Source organism: Macrobrachium nipponense, chromosome 3, assembly GCF_015104395.2.
Source record: "Macrobrachium nipponense isolate FS-2020 chromosome 3, ASM1510439v2, whole genome shotgun sequence".
In the NCBI taxonomy this organism is placed as follows: domain Eukaryota; kingdom Metazoa; phylum Arthropoda; class Malacostraca; order Decapoda; family Palaemonidae; genus Macrobrachium; species Macrobrachium nipponense.
Window position 1 is genome coordinate 50,733,484 of NC_087202.1, and position 12,539 is coordinate 50,746,022.

Sequence of the window (12,539 nt, forward strand, 5' to 3'; positions counted from 1 at the left end):
AAGTTGACCTCGTCTGCTGAGGAGATCTGCCCAGACATTCTCTACTCATGCTACAAACTTCGTAAGGATCATGACGTCCAGTGCCCTGCCCACAGCAAGATCTCCTTTGCCAGAGCAAAAAGGACTGAGACTGTGTTCCTCCCTACTTCTTCAAGTACGCCAGAGCTGTGGTGTTGTCTGAGTTGACTTGGACTATTCGACGAGAGACTTTTTCTTGGAAAAAACTGGAGAGCTAAAAAGATGGCTGCCATTTCCTTTAGGTTATGTGCCAGGACACCTGTTCCCCTCTCCAGGTGCTGCCACTTCTTCCCCAATAATGAGGCTTCCCATCCCGTGGTGGACGCGTCGGAGAACAACACTAGGTCGGGGCTCTGAAGCTTGAGAGACACGCCCTCCGACAGCTACACTGGATCTAGCCAACAGTTTCAAGTGATGTTTTACCTCTCCTGAATTTCCAAGATCATGTGTAGATTCTTGGTTTTTTTTCCAATTGTACTTGAGAAAAAAATGTAACGGTCTGAGGTGCAGTCTCCCCAAGGAAACAAACTTCTCCAGCGAGGAAATGGTCCCCCAGTTAGACTCATCCATTCCCTCACCGAGCACGAATCTTTCCTTAGGAAGGCTAACACTTTGTCTAAGCCTTGCTGCTGACGTCCCTGGGACGGAAAAGAGCTCGAAAAGCCACTGAATCCATCTGAATCCCCAGATACACGATGGATTGGGTGGTTGGGATCAGATGTGACTTTTCGAAATTCACCAGTAGTTCCAGGGACTTCACCAACGATTAAGTTGTTTGAAAATCCTTCAGACACCGCGTTTGAGTGGAGGCATGAATGAGCCAGTCGTCCTTCGAAGATAACAATTGCGAAGGAGGAGACTGAGGGGCGCAGGCTGAAACTATTCTTCAAAAGAGGCTCAAAGCCATCGAACCAAGACCTCTTCTTCTTCTCAACTGACACACGTTCGGGAAGATGGTAACCGTGCTCTCTAGACAACCTCTGGAGAGCTGCATGAAAACTAGAGAGCAAGGCAACTGGCGAAAGAGCGGAACGAGGAGAAGGAGAAGGGACTGCCTGTACTCTTGATTGGCAGCCTATCATCCTTCCTCTCACGATGTGGCTTTGCCTTTCTCACTGCAATCAACAAAACAAGTTGTTGTTGCAAAGACACAATCATCCTTTTCGATGGAGAACATTCCTTCTCAGGCAAAAGCTTGATCCTTTGAGAAGACGATGGCGAGGGAAGCTCCTCCTTCTCACATGGACCGCCAAGGATATATCTTAGGAGCGACCGAAGCGCTCAAAAGCATACTCATCGGAAGACGTCCTCTCCGGTGAAGATCGCAACACAGTAGAAAAGAGAGAGAGGACGTGAAGCGTCCCCCTCCCTGAGGACCCTACATCATACATCTCAGCTCTCTTTTTTACTGCAGAAAGTCTTCCAATTGCCCAGGAGACGACTGCAAAGCAGAAGGAGCTAACGGACGAGAAGCGTCCCCCTCCGAGGAACCAAAGACGACGGCCGCCTGTGCGACCTATATCGTCTTCGTTCTCCTCAGAGGGAGCGAGGACCCTCCGAGAGTTCCAACTCCTGCGCTCGGGGAGGACGTCTCTGAAGACTAAAGTAATCTTTCAAGATTCAAATTCTATGAGATTATGAGCCATGACATCACCTATAGACGAATCTTGACTATGAGAGATGTTCAGAATCATTTCTAGATCATCTATGCTATTCCAGTTTTTTTCTGCAGGACAAACTGGAGAGGTGTGAATTTCAGTCTATTCAGGGGAAAACAAAGACTTCTCCAGCGATGGAAAATTGGTTCCCCTGCAATTCATTCATTCCCTCACCGAGCATGTTTCCTTCCCTAATAAGGCTGCGTTTTGTCACTTAAACAGGAGTAATTTGAAGACACTGTAGAAGATTGTTCATTTGTTTCTTCCTAAAAAGTCTCCTTCCTGAGATCCATTACTATTCTCTGATTCTCGGCGAATGTCTGAAGAAGCATTACGTTGTGCGTCCATCCAATCGTCCTGCCGAGCGTCGCGCTCGGCGCTGTCGTATTTGGCAGCGGAAGGAGTCCCTTCATAATCGAGCAAGGACGTCTCGGCGAACTAATGACTGCATCTCTTGCACATCATTCTTGTTTCGAGGGAAATCATGTGTGTTATGCCGCCGTAGACTCGGACAGAATTTGGTTACCATGCGGTAAACAGAACCGAAAAAGGTCTAATACATATATATATATACATACATACATTTATACATATATAACCATACATATATATACATACTATATACATATATATATATATATATATATTATATACATATATATTATAACATATATATACATATGACATACATATACACACACATACATATATCACATACTACATACACAAATATATATAATTTTTTTTTTTTTTTTTTTTTTTTTTTTTTTTTTTTTTTTTATGAAAAAATTCTCGCAAAGTGAAGATGTTTCAGCCATGTATGCTAGAATTCCCTTCAACCCGAGGCTAAGGCCGTGATTGTAGTGTAGAAATACGGTAGTCCGTCAATCCCGCAGGAGAGAGAGAGACGTAACCTACTGCGCATAGCAGACAATCAGATGGAACTGAGCACTGCATTACGCATTAGTGACAGCAGACTCTGAGAACGTTCGTCGTTCTCGCACTGCTTTGCCTGAGTTGCCACCTACACCATTCTCCGAATGAATAGGTTTACTATCATTATAGAGCAGAAACCAAAATCCATCAAAACTAGTATATTTAAGCGAAACTGAATTTGCTAAATATAAAAGGCTAACTTGGTATTGTCATAACAATACCTTAAATGTTTAAAAATAGGGAAACGGCAACCCTGAATAGTTGCAGGGAGAACCGATTAAATGTAATAAGAATAATCGTACTCTCGGTTGTCCTCCGTAGGAGTAACTATGGTATGAGTATATAACTTGAACCATACACAGTTTGATAGTAATATGACGTAAAGGGCAAAAATAATATTACTATGATACAACATCGCTTGTTCACCTTTACCCGGCAGATATATATATACATATATCTGACTGGGCAAGTTTTTTATGAACAAACGTAGAGTATTTTAGACACTTGGACAGCTACCTCCCTACTACATTCTGCCTCACCGAGGTAGGGAGAGCCATCACGCGGTAGTGTTTTGTCAATGAGAAATTATACGCTTACGCGATAGAATGAACACTCATGGCATTATCACTATTCTTCACTACACTACTATAACTTTCCAATGCAAACATGATTCCAGGCTACGCAGAGATTTAAGAATCACAGATAGGGTATACCCTCAAAGACACTATTGTAGGGCCCGAAGGCATCACAGGTCTTTGGAGGGATAAATTCTACTGGACGGGTAACTTGTGTTACACGCCTGGAGGAAGACCTCCTTACACTATCACGTTCTAGTTACGTACCTATGATTCATAAGCCTTTCCACGCAGAATCAGAACATATTTCCACACTCGTTGCAGCGCTCATCAAACATACAAACATGTTTCCTACAATTCGCGCACACTGTATGAGGGTCTACCGAAGTTTTCGGTAGGCCCTAACCTTATGCAATTCCTTCCACACAAACATACTCTTGGCCTGTAGTCGAAAGTAGATCCAGACATCGTAAGTTTAAGGAAAAATCAAGCCAAAATAAAAACAATCCACAATTAGCGTATGCCTAACCCACCGATCCTAATCAAATAACCAAAAATCAATCGGGATACTCAAGTGACCAAAAGAGTTCCAAAATCCAATGACGGAGGTGCAGAAAACACTTGTTGTCTGCACCGGCGACAGAAAATATCTGACAGAAAATGGGAATGGTTCCTTACGCCCGCCTCCCAGCGGCGGGAATGGGTACTACCACCTGGCCGAACCACTGCGTGTGCCGGGAGTTTTGAAATTCTGTCGGACTTCGGAGAATACAGCTATATATATATCTGGCAGGTAAGATTCGTGAACAAAAATGTAAGTAAAACATAAACTAAACTTTACGAAACACATTAACAAAACTGTAACACTTAACTTGACAAAAAACTTTAAATTAAAATTTGATTTTTTTTTTATTTTTACATTTTTTTTTTACTTTTTTATACTTTACGTTTTTTTTCATCTTTTTTTATACAAAATTTCAACTTCTTCACCACTTTCAACTTTCTGTTTTTTTGTATCACTTGGTTCTTCCTTTTTGCTTACTACTCCTACTAAAGGCCTCTTTAAAAAATAACTATCCAAGGAAGATTGCTTCTGCCTACTTTTGACAATGTTCCTGAAACAACTTAGGCAAACGTCATCGAACTATGCAACCATACAACCTGTGTAAGCCTTTTCGGGGTGTCTTTTCAATGAATGATTGCACCTTATGAAAAGCAGCTAGAGCATCCTTAATTTCTGCCATTGTCATAGAGTCGTCGTCCTCCTCCTCGCCGCTGCTAGAGAACTCTTCCTGAACAACGTTATGTTGCATGGCCTCCAACTCCTTCAGGTCATCCGTCGTAAGCTCCTCTTGGTGCTCCTCGAGAAGGTCATTGATGTCGTCCTTGTCGACGACCAGCCCCATTGACTTGCCGAGTGCAACGATCTCATCAAGATCTGGTTGCAAAACAGTTTCAGGATCGTCAACTGTTCCTGAATCTGCAGCACCTGCTTTGCCCACGTCGAATCCCTCTAAGTCTCGGGTGGATATGGCATCAGGCCAGAGTTTCCTCCACGAGGAATTCAAGGTTTGCCTCAAAATTTCCTGCCAAGCTTGGTCGATGAGTCGGATGCATATGACGATGTCGAAATGCTCCTTCCAAAATTCACGCAAGGTGAGGTTTGTGGTATCGGTGATGTCGAAACATCTCTTGAAAAGATGTTTTGTATACAGCTTCTTGAAGTTAGATATCACTTGCTGGTCCATGGGCTGGAGGAGAGGGGTGGTGTTAGGCAGAAGATAAAGAATCTTGATAAACGAATACTCCACTAGGATATCTTTCTCGAGGCCAGGAGGGTGGGCAGGGGCATTGTCCAACACCAGCAGACATTTCAGAGGGAGGCGCTTCTCTTCCAAGAATTTCTTCACTGTCGGGCCGAAACACAGATTTACCCACTCCGTGAACAAAAGCCTCGTTACCCAGGCTTTCGCATTAGCCCTCCACATCACTGGAAGCTTCTCCTTAAGCACTTTGTGGGCCTTGAAGGCTCGAGGAGTCTCGGAATGATAGACAAGTATGGGCTTTACCTTGCAATCCCCACTGGCATTCGAACAAAGTGCAAGCGTAAGCCTGTCTTTCATAGGCTTATGCCCGGGTAGCTTCTTCTCTTCCTGCGTGATGTACGTCCGGCAAGACATTTTCTTTCCAAAAAAGGCCAGTCTCATTACAGTTGAAGACTTGCTGAGAACTGCAGCCTTCCTTGATCATCATCTCATCGAACGTCTTTTTAAAGGCTTCGGCCGCTTTCGTGTCCGAGCTGGCTGCCTCCCCATGCCGCACCACCGAATGGATGCCAGTCCGTTTACAGAATTTCTTGAGCAATTTTCGTATGTAGAGCCGTAAAATTTTTCGTATTTGCTTTCGAATCTCGAGTTTTTCGTAAGTTGAGCCTTTCGTATCTAGAGCTACCACTGTACATTCAACAGAAAAACTTGTGAATGAGTGAGTCCTCCTCCAAATAATTTTTAGATAGGTTCCACAGAAAAATCTGTGAATACGGCAGGTTTACTGTAGTGTACAGGACCTCCGGTTCGTATAGTTAGGAAAAATACAATTTACTACTTTTAAAAAATGTGATTTGTTCCTACACGAGATACAAACCCTCAGTCCCTTACTGGAGGGAGAAATCTGAGCGACACTCTAGACAGGAGGTCAGCACACCTGGGCTACTCGTCCTGGTCAAAAGAGAGAGGAGTGTCCTGCCTCTGAATAACTAATTGGAGTATAAGAACTAAAAGATCAAGAGTCAGACTTATGAGCCTTTTCTAAATGAGTGGGGAATCATACTTTAACGAAAAAGGCTGGGAAAAATATTAAGAGTGGAGGCATTAATGCAAAGATCCAAGAAAGGTTTGCCTTATTGCCAGAATCTCCTTCCTAGCCCTTGCTAGAGGAAGGAGCAGGATTGCTTCTATGATTCTATCAAGAAAAATAGAAAGGAAGCTCGATGTGTAGACTTACCGCGTCAGGAGCCAGTCCAGCAAGTGTAGGTTCAAGTCCCATTCTCAACCTGAAGGAAGAGAAGTAGAAGGACGAGGAACGAGGCAGAGGAGAGGCCAATCACTCTCGAATCCTTCTAACCTATAGAACTGCACAACTTAGGGCAAGATGCAACCTGTCCTCTAAAAGGAGCTTGGTAAGAACATGTAAATAGCAGTGGTAGATGGAACCAATATTCCTCTTACCCAGTGGAGGCATCCTGGAGACATACTCTGAACATAACATCCAGTTCCTTGAAATCCAAGACATTATATTAAGTAAGTAAGCAAAGATGTCCCACCCAGATGATTTTCATACTTATTTTCCTTGGTCTGGGGAAAATAATTTTTTAATGAGTTTAGCCAGCCCCACAAACTATCAGCCAGCTCTTGATGACCAGCAATCTATTAAAAACCCTTGCATGCAATATGTGCAGGGTTGCAAGTCATGTGAGATAAGTACAAACTAATGGGTGCATCCACACTATAGTAAAAAAAGTCATAACCTCACAGCAACAATTTACTTCTTACCTATGACAAACAGACTGAAGATAAGTTAACAATCATGAGAATAGAATGAACCTTTGGCCAGTACTGAATAATCATATGAAACACTTGTTTAAACTACCAATAAGTTATTACCTTCTATTCAATCTCTATGATCTGTGTGATATATAACCAACATTTGTGTATGACTTGTTTTAACGTAGTGTGGATGCACCCAATGTAACAAAATCAGATGCTGATTAATAGAAAATTCACTGAGATCTGGCATACAGTGGGGGACCCCTATTAGTGTTCTCCAGATTGACGGACTCATGCATTTGGGAATTTCTCTCTGGAACATATAACCCCACTATCCGTGGAAAATTCGCCTATTCGCTGCATTTTTCTATGAGAAATATCCAAAATTCCTGGTTTTTTTATCAATTTCAACATAAAATGCACTTTTGGTGATACAACTATTAAAAAAACCAGGTATACAAATTTTTAGTGGGTTTTTCTTGAGTTTTAACTAACAAAATAGGCCATTTTAAGTATTTTTATAGGGGTTCCAACTATTCGCAGGGGGGTTTGGTATGTATCCCCCACGAATACGGCGGGTGACCACTTTACCTAGAATACACAAGTGGAGCTACAGTATAGTACATTATGTATATTACATTCTGTTAAGCTGTTAAGTACCAAGGTAACTATGCAAAGAAAATTATACAGCAAAGTCTACTGTTCTTTCTTCCAAAAACTAAAAGTGAACATAAAAAACCCCAAATACTTAAGATATATTTACAGTACATAACATAATCCAAGTTCAAGTATACTGATAATACCTTCTTTAAAGTTTTGATTGGAAAATTTAAACATTCACAAAAATAACTATGATCTATTAGTGAATCTTACACAATAATTAAACATAATTCAGTAAACTCTATAGTGATATATCCTCCATACTATGAAGAAACATACAGGGGATGATAGATGGAAGCACATATATAAAAATGTGATACAGAAGCTGCATTTAACCAATTAAACATACAAATCCAGATACAGACATTATCTTGATGACTGGATGTGACAAAAGTATGCATAACTTAATATGCAAGAGCTTCACACAATTACCTTCTCTCTGAGAGACCCTGGCAACAGAGCAATGAATTCCATTATTAAGTGAGAGCATCTTTCATGTAGAGCCAACCAAAAAGCACTGAAATTTGGAGTGACAGCGAAGAATTAACTATTACCAATAAGTAATTTAGGGACTCATCATACAACTGGTACTGGCAGATGAACGATTTGTAGTTTCTAATCTTTGAAAACAAGGTTACACCTACCTGAAAAATAGTTCATGGAAGAAGAGAATCAGCACCCATCCACTATACACAATGCTATGAGCAAAATACTAAGCAAAGCTGTTCATTCTGCTAACCAGGAAAGTAGTTAATACATTATGAGTCACTCACATAAGTGAGCAGTATGGAAAAATTATAAAACCATAACAAAATAAGTTTATTACAGTGGACTTTGCAGTTAATGGCAGTATGTACATGCACTCAAAATAAAACTAGTACCAGTATTAAAAGCCATGGGTCGCCATAATTTTCATTCAATACTCAGATTACCTTGGGTGCATTCCATGTTCATTATAGACTTTATTACATGAGGAACTATAGAGGAACTATGACATCTAAGGCTGACAGGAGTGAAAGTGAAAGTCTACAAATTATCCAAGACTGTGAGACCTACTTAGTATGGTTCAAAATAAACGTCAAAGAACCTAAGAAACTAATAGCTAGATGGACTGACTTCTAGTTTTTGCAACTTAACACCTAAGAGTCTATGTCCTTTTAAAATCGTCTGTAAATATTCTCATAAATAATTTTTTTTCTTTTAACGTAGCCGCTCATAAGGAAAACACTTAATCTGGCCATACGCGTACATGATTGGCATCGGGTTTGTCCCGTTGGGATTAGCACAAGCTCTAGTCCGGTTGGGTATTGCCCATACACACAGATGACTTGCTCTACACATATTTTGAGAGGGCAGAGTAAATATGCAGTGGCCATGCTCCTTTCAGTCCTGTATTGTCCTGATATAGCAAGTGTTTTTAAATCATGGCACCAAGTAAAAGAAAGATAAGTGCAAATATGATAATAGCACTCCTGCAAGATAAATATGAGCATGAAATTTGCAAGAAACCTCCTTTTGTTGATCTTGCAAGTTTGAGGTTGATTCCAGAGGAATTTCTTGGTATGCTGAAAAGAGCAATAAATCAAAATACCACAACTTGGGCACACATACTTCGTCTTCTCCTTCACCCGATTTCTTCTATTCCCAAATTTTATTCAACTCTTTCCGAAATGATCCCCTAAATGTGGCAATTTTGGTTTTCACAAAATCTGTGTGCATCTTTATCTATTTTTTTTTTTACATAATTCCAGTAATTGTTCATAGGCTGCTTGTCTTTTTACTTCATTGGAGTAATCTGGACTTCGTATTTTCACAAGCATGGAAGTGTTCTGTACAGGTCAAAAAACTCGCTAATGAAATTGCGAGGTAAATATTTGACTGACTGCGACATCCTTTTACAGCAGTAGTCTTTTCCTTACTACCCCAACTACCATGAAGAAATAGCGCGATTGAGTATGAGTACTCACCCATATTGCAATTTTTGCACCCAGTCCTTCCCCAAATACACAGCAAGATGTGCCAGTCAGTTCAATATGGTGAAAGGACAACAAGACAGACCAGTCTCAACAGGACAGGCCAGTCTCAACAGGAGTTCGTGCCAGTCGCGTACGAGTATGGCCAGCTTTAGAGAAATCAGAAGTAACCACTCCAAAAATTAACCACTATTTACTAACTTATCTTGCAGACCCATGACATCAATTTTAACTGATTACCAAAAGCCCAAGCAAATGAGGGTCTGTATTACAATAACCCCTCTACACAATTTTATCATAGAGAACTTCCAATCACAATCACAAAAAGTAATGTTCTTTTAAACATTGGAACTATAAACTTAGAATCTTTGTACAGTACAGAACTCTGTAGTAATTTATCATACACTGTTACCCACAACACATGGCAGAATCAATTTCTATTTCACTTTTTGTACTGGAGGACTGTTCTTCATCAAAGTCATCGTCTTCATCAAAGTACCGTTCTTCCTCATCCCTGGCGCGAATATCCAGCAGATCATATTCGTCATTTGCATCAACTTTCCTGAAAATATTCAACAGAAAAAATCACTAAACTTTCCTCTACTAATACCAACTTGATCAGTACCTTATCCATAACCAGACTTGTAAGGTTACTCATTAAGGCTTCATTTTTAAATGTAATTCCCTTTCATCAGAACTGAATAAAGGTTAGAGGGACACCCAAATCAATTATCATGCTTCTCTCAATAAGACTCAAATCAAGTATTACTTAAGGAAGTGTTAAAGATTTATGTTCCAGAGCAAGGAGAGACTTCCTCTAAAAAGAATGACACAAACATGATCACTGTAGTTCAGCCTATCAACTAGAAAGATTTAATTACTCACACATAAAAAAGTATTAATCAATTTAACTAGAATACTGAGTTACAGTTCTAGACTATGGACTGACCGCAAGGATTTGTTCTTCAAATAGGTGTGACAACTGTAGTATGGCAAAGTAAAGAAATGAATTGATGAAAAGTACAAGAAAGTATAATAGCAACGTGCACTACACAGTGCAATAGTATTACCATACAATGAAAGCAAATTACAAATGTTGAAAGAGGATACATATACTGCTATTTAGCTGAAATCCCAAAATGGGCTAAAATAGAATAATAGTTAGGTGAGGAGCAACACACATAAGAGAATAAAGGGAATCTGGAGCAAATCCTCTAGAATGTTCCTTTGTTACCTAAATATTTTTGCTACTATGAATGTACATGAAATGTTTGAGATTAGTGTTGTTTATGGACATTGATGATAAAGATTGCAGTGCCATGTATGAAATAAATATCAAATTTTTCAACGTTTTCACTTTAAGTCTTCGTGTCCCCAAAGTGAAGATTAGTGTTGTTTATGGACGTTGACGATGAAGAATTGATTGCAGAGTTAAATAAAAAGAAATTGTAGGAAACCAAATTTCACCAATAATTCTGTCCAACTTATGCAGCTCCGTGTATGGAAAAAATGACACATTTTTCAAAGTATCAAATTTAGTTCTGCCCCCAAAATAGGGATTTGTGTTGCATATGGACGTCGATGAAAAACCCTTGGCCACAGAGTGAAATAAAAAGAAATTGTAAGAAATCAAATTTCACCAATAATTCTGTCCAAATTATGCTGCTCCGTGTATGGAAAAACTCAAATTTTTCAGTGTTTCAAATTTATTTCTGTCCCCAAAATGGAGATTAGTGTTGCTTGTGGACATCAATGATAAAGCCTTGGCCACAGCGTGAAATAAAAAGAAATTGTAGGAAATCAAATTTCAAAAACACATTCTGCAGGTTCACGTAGACTCCAGGTACAACAAAGCAGTGCCACATTATAAAGGAGTGCCAAAGTTGAAAATCCTAAAGGAGAGGAAAACAATGACAATGACAATTCAGTCATCTACTCCTGTGCCTATGTTACTCACTGTTGACCTGAAAATCAAAAATTATTAATAGTAAAGGACTCCTCTTGCAAAAAGGTTAACTGCCCTACGAAGTGGGAGGAGGCCCTTATGAGGAGGTCATCCAACCGCCAACCAACCTAGCCCCCTTTTCACCCAACAAGCGAGCTAAGAGGGCGAATGAGAGATCCCTCCAGAAGGAGAGATTACCAAGAGAGAGAAACAAGAATAAGGGGGCAGCTACCAAGGGCACCATCAGAAGTGAACACAAACGACACTCAGCAACTCCCCTCCAAAGTTTTCTCCTGGCAAACTCTCCAACAGTATAAGCAGCAAGAGCAACAACACCCCCCCCCCCCCAAAAAAAAAAAAAATCCTACTGCAAAAATTGAGTTTAAAGACAGTCAGGCAAGAGCTCATGAAAACATGTCTGCGTTGCATGACAGCCGAAAGCAAAGTGGAATGTTTACATCCGGGCAGGCGGGTCTCCCCGGCTACCGTACGGTAGTTGCTTCCTAACCAACTTGTTCAAGAGTTTAATGGTCATGTTCCAGCTTTGCAGTAAGCAATTCCTAACATAAAGGACCAAGGGTTTGTATATTGTGTAGAAACAAAAATGTATTCATACAGAAAAACTAAGATACAAACACTTACCCATAATCAAATTCTGTGTCATTCCCCCTTAAAAACCTGTGATACAATGAAGAGTAAAACTCTTCCCGAAAAAGCTGTTTCTCGCCTGACTCTATGGCTTCTTCCATTCTCTCCTCATCTTCCTCTTCTTCTTCTTCATCTGTGTCATCTTCTTCAAGCATGTCATCTTCTTCCTCTTCTTGTTGCTTCTTAAGATTTCTTTCAGAACAATTATCAATATGTTCTAAAAGAAGTGAGGAAAAACTGAAATACAGACAAAATGTGAAATATTCTGTAATTGACAAAAAATTTTTAAAATTTAATTATTGACGTCCATTTGTCAGCCACTACAAGGTGCAATACATTGGTAATAATACAGTGGGTCCCCTGTATTCGTGGGGGATGCATACCAGACCCCCCCATGAATAGTTAGAATCCACGAATGTTTGGAACCCCCTCTAAAAATGCTTATAAACTCCTATCCTGAATGTGGAAACACCAAAGTATCTATAAAAAGGCCATCCTACATCAAATATGTATACATTAAAATGTCATCCTATTACAGCTAATATTAATCTTTGAAATATTGATACTGATTTAAAGTAAAC

General features: G+C 40.0%; 1 protein-coding gene across 1 annotated transcript in view; it reads right to left on the reverse strand.

Annotated features, from left to right (window-relative positions):
• Positions 1 to 7,574: 7,574 nt before the first annotated feature.
• The window catches only part of LOC135221762 (coiled-coil domain-containing protein 97-like), a 288,446-nt gene continuing 283,481 nt past the window's right edge, over positions 7,575 to 12,539 (reverse strand). The window contains exons 5-6 of the mRNA XM_064259578.1: positions 11,953 to 12,195; positions 7,575 to 9,927 (exon numbers count right to left, since the gene is read on the reverse strand). Coding sequence (XP_064115648.1) covers positions 9,774 to 9,927; positions 11,953 to 12,195 — 397 coding nt within the window. The 3' untranslated portion in view covers positions 7,575 to 9,773. The remainder of the gene's footprint in view (positions 9,928 to 11,952; positions 12,196 to 12,539) is intronic.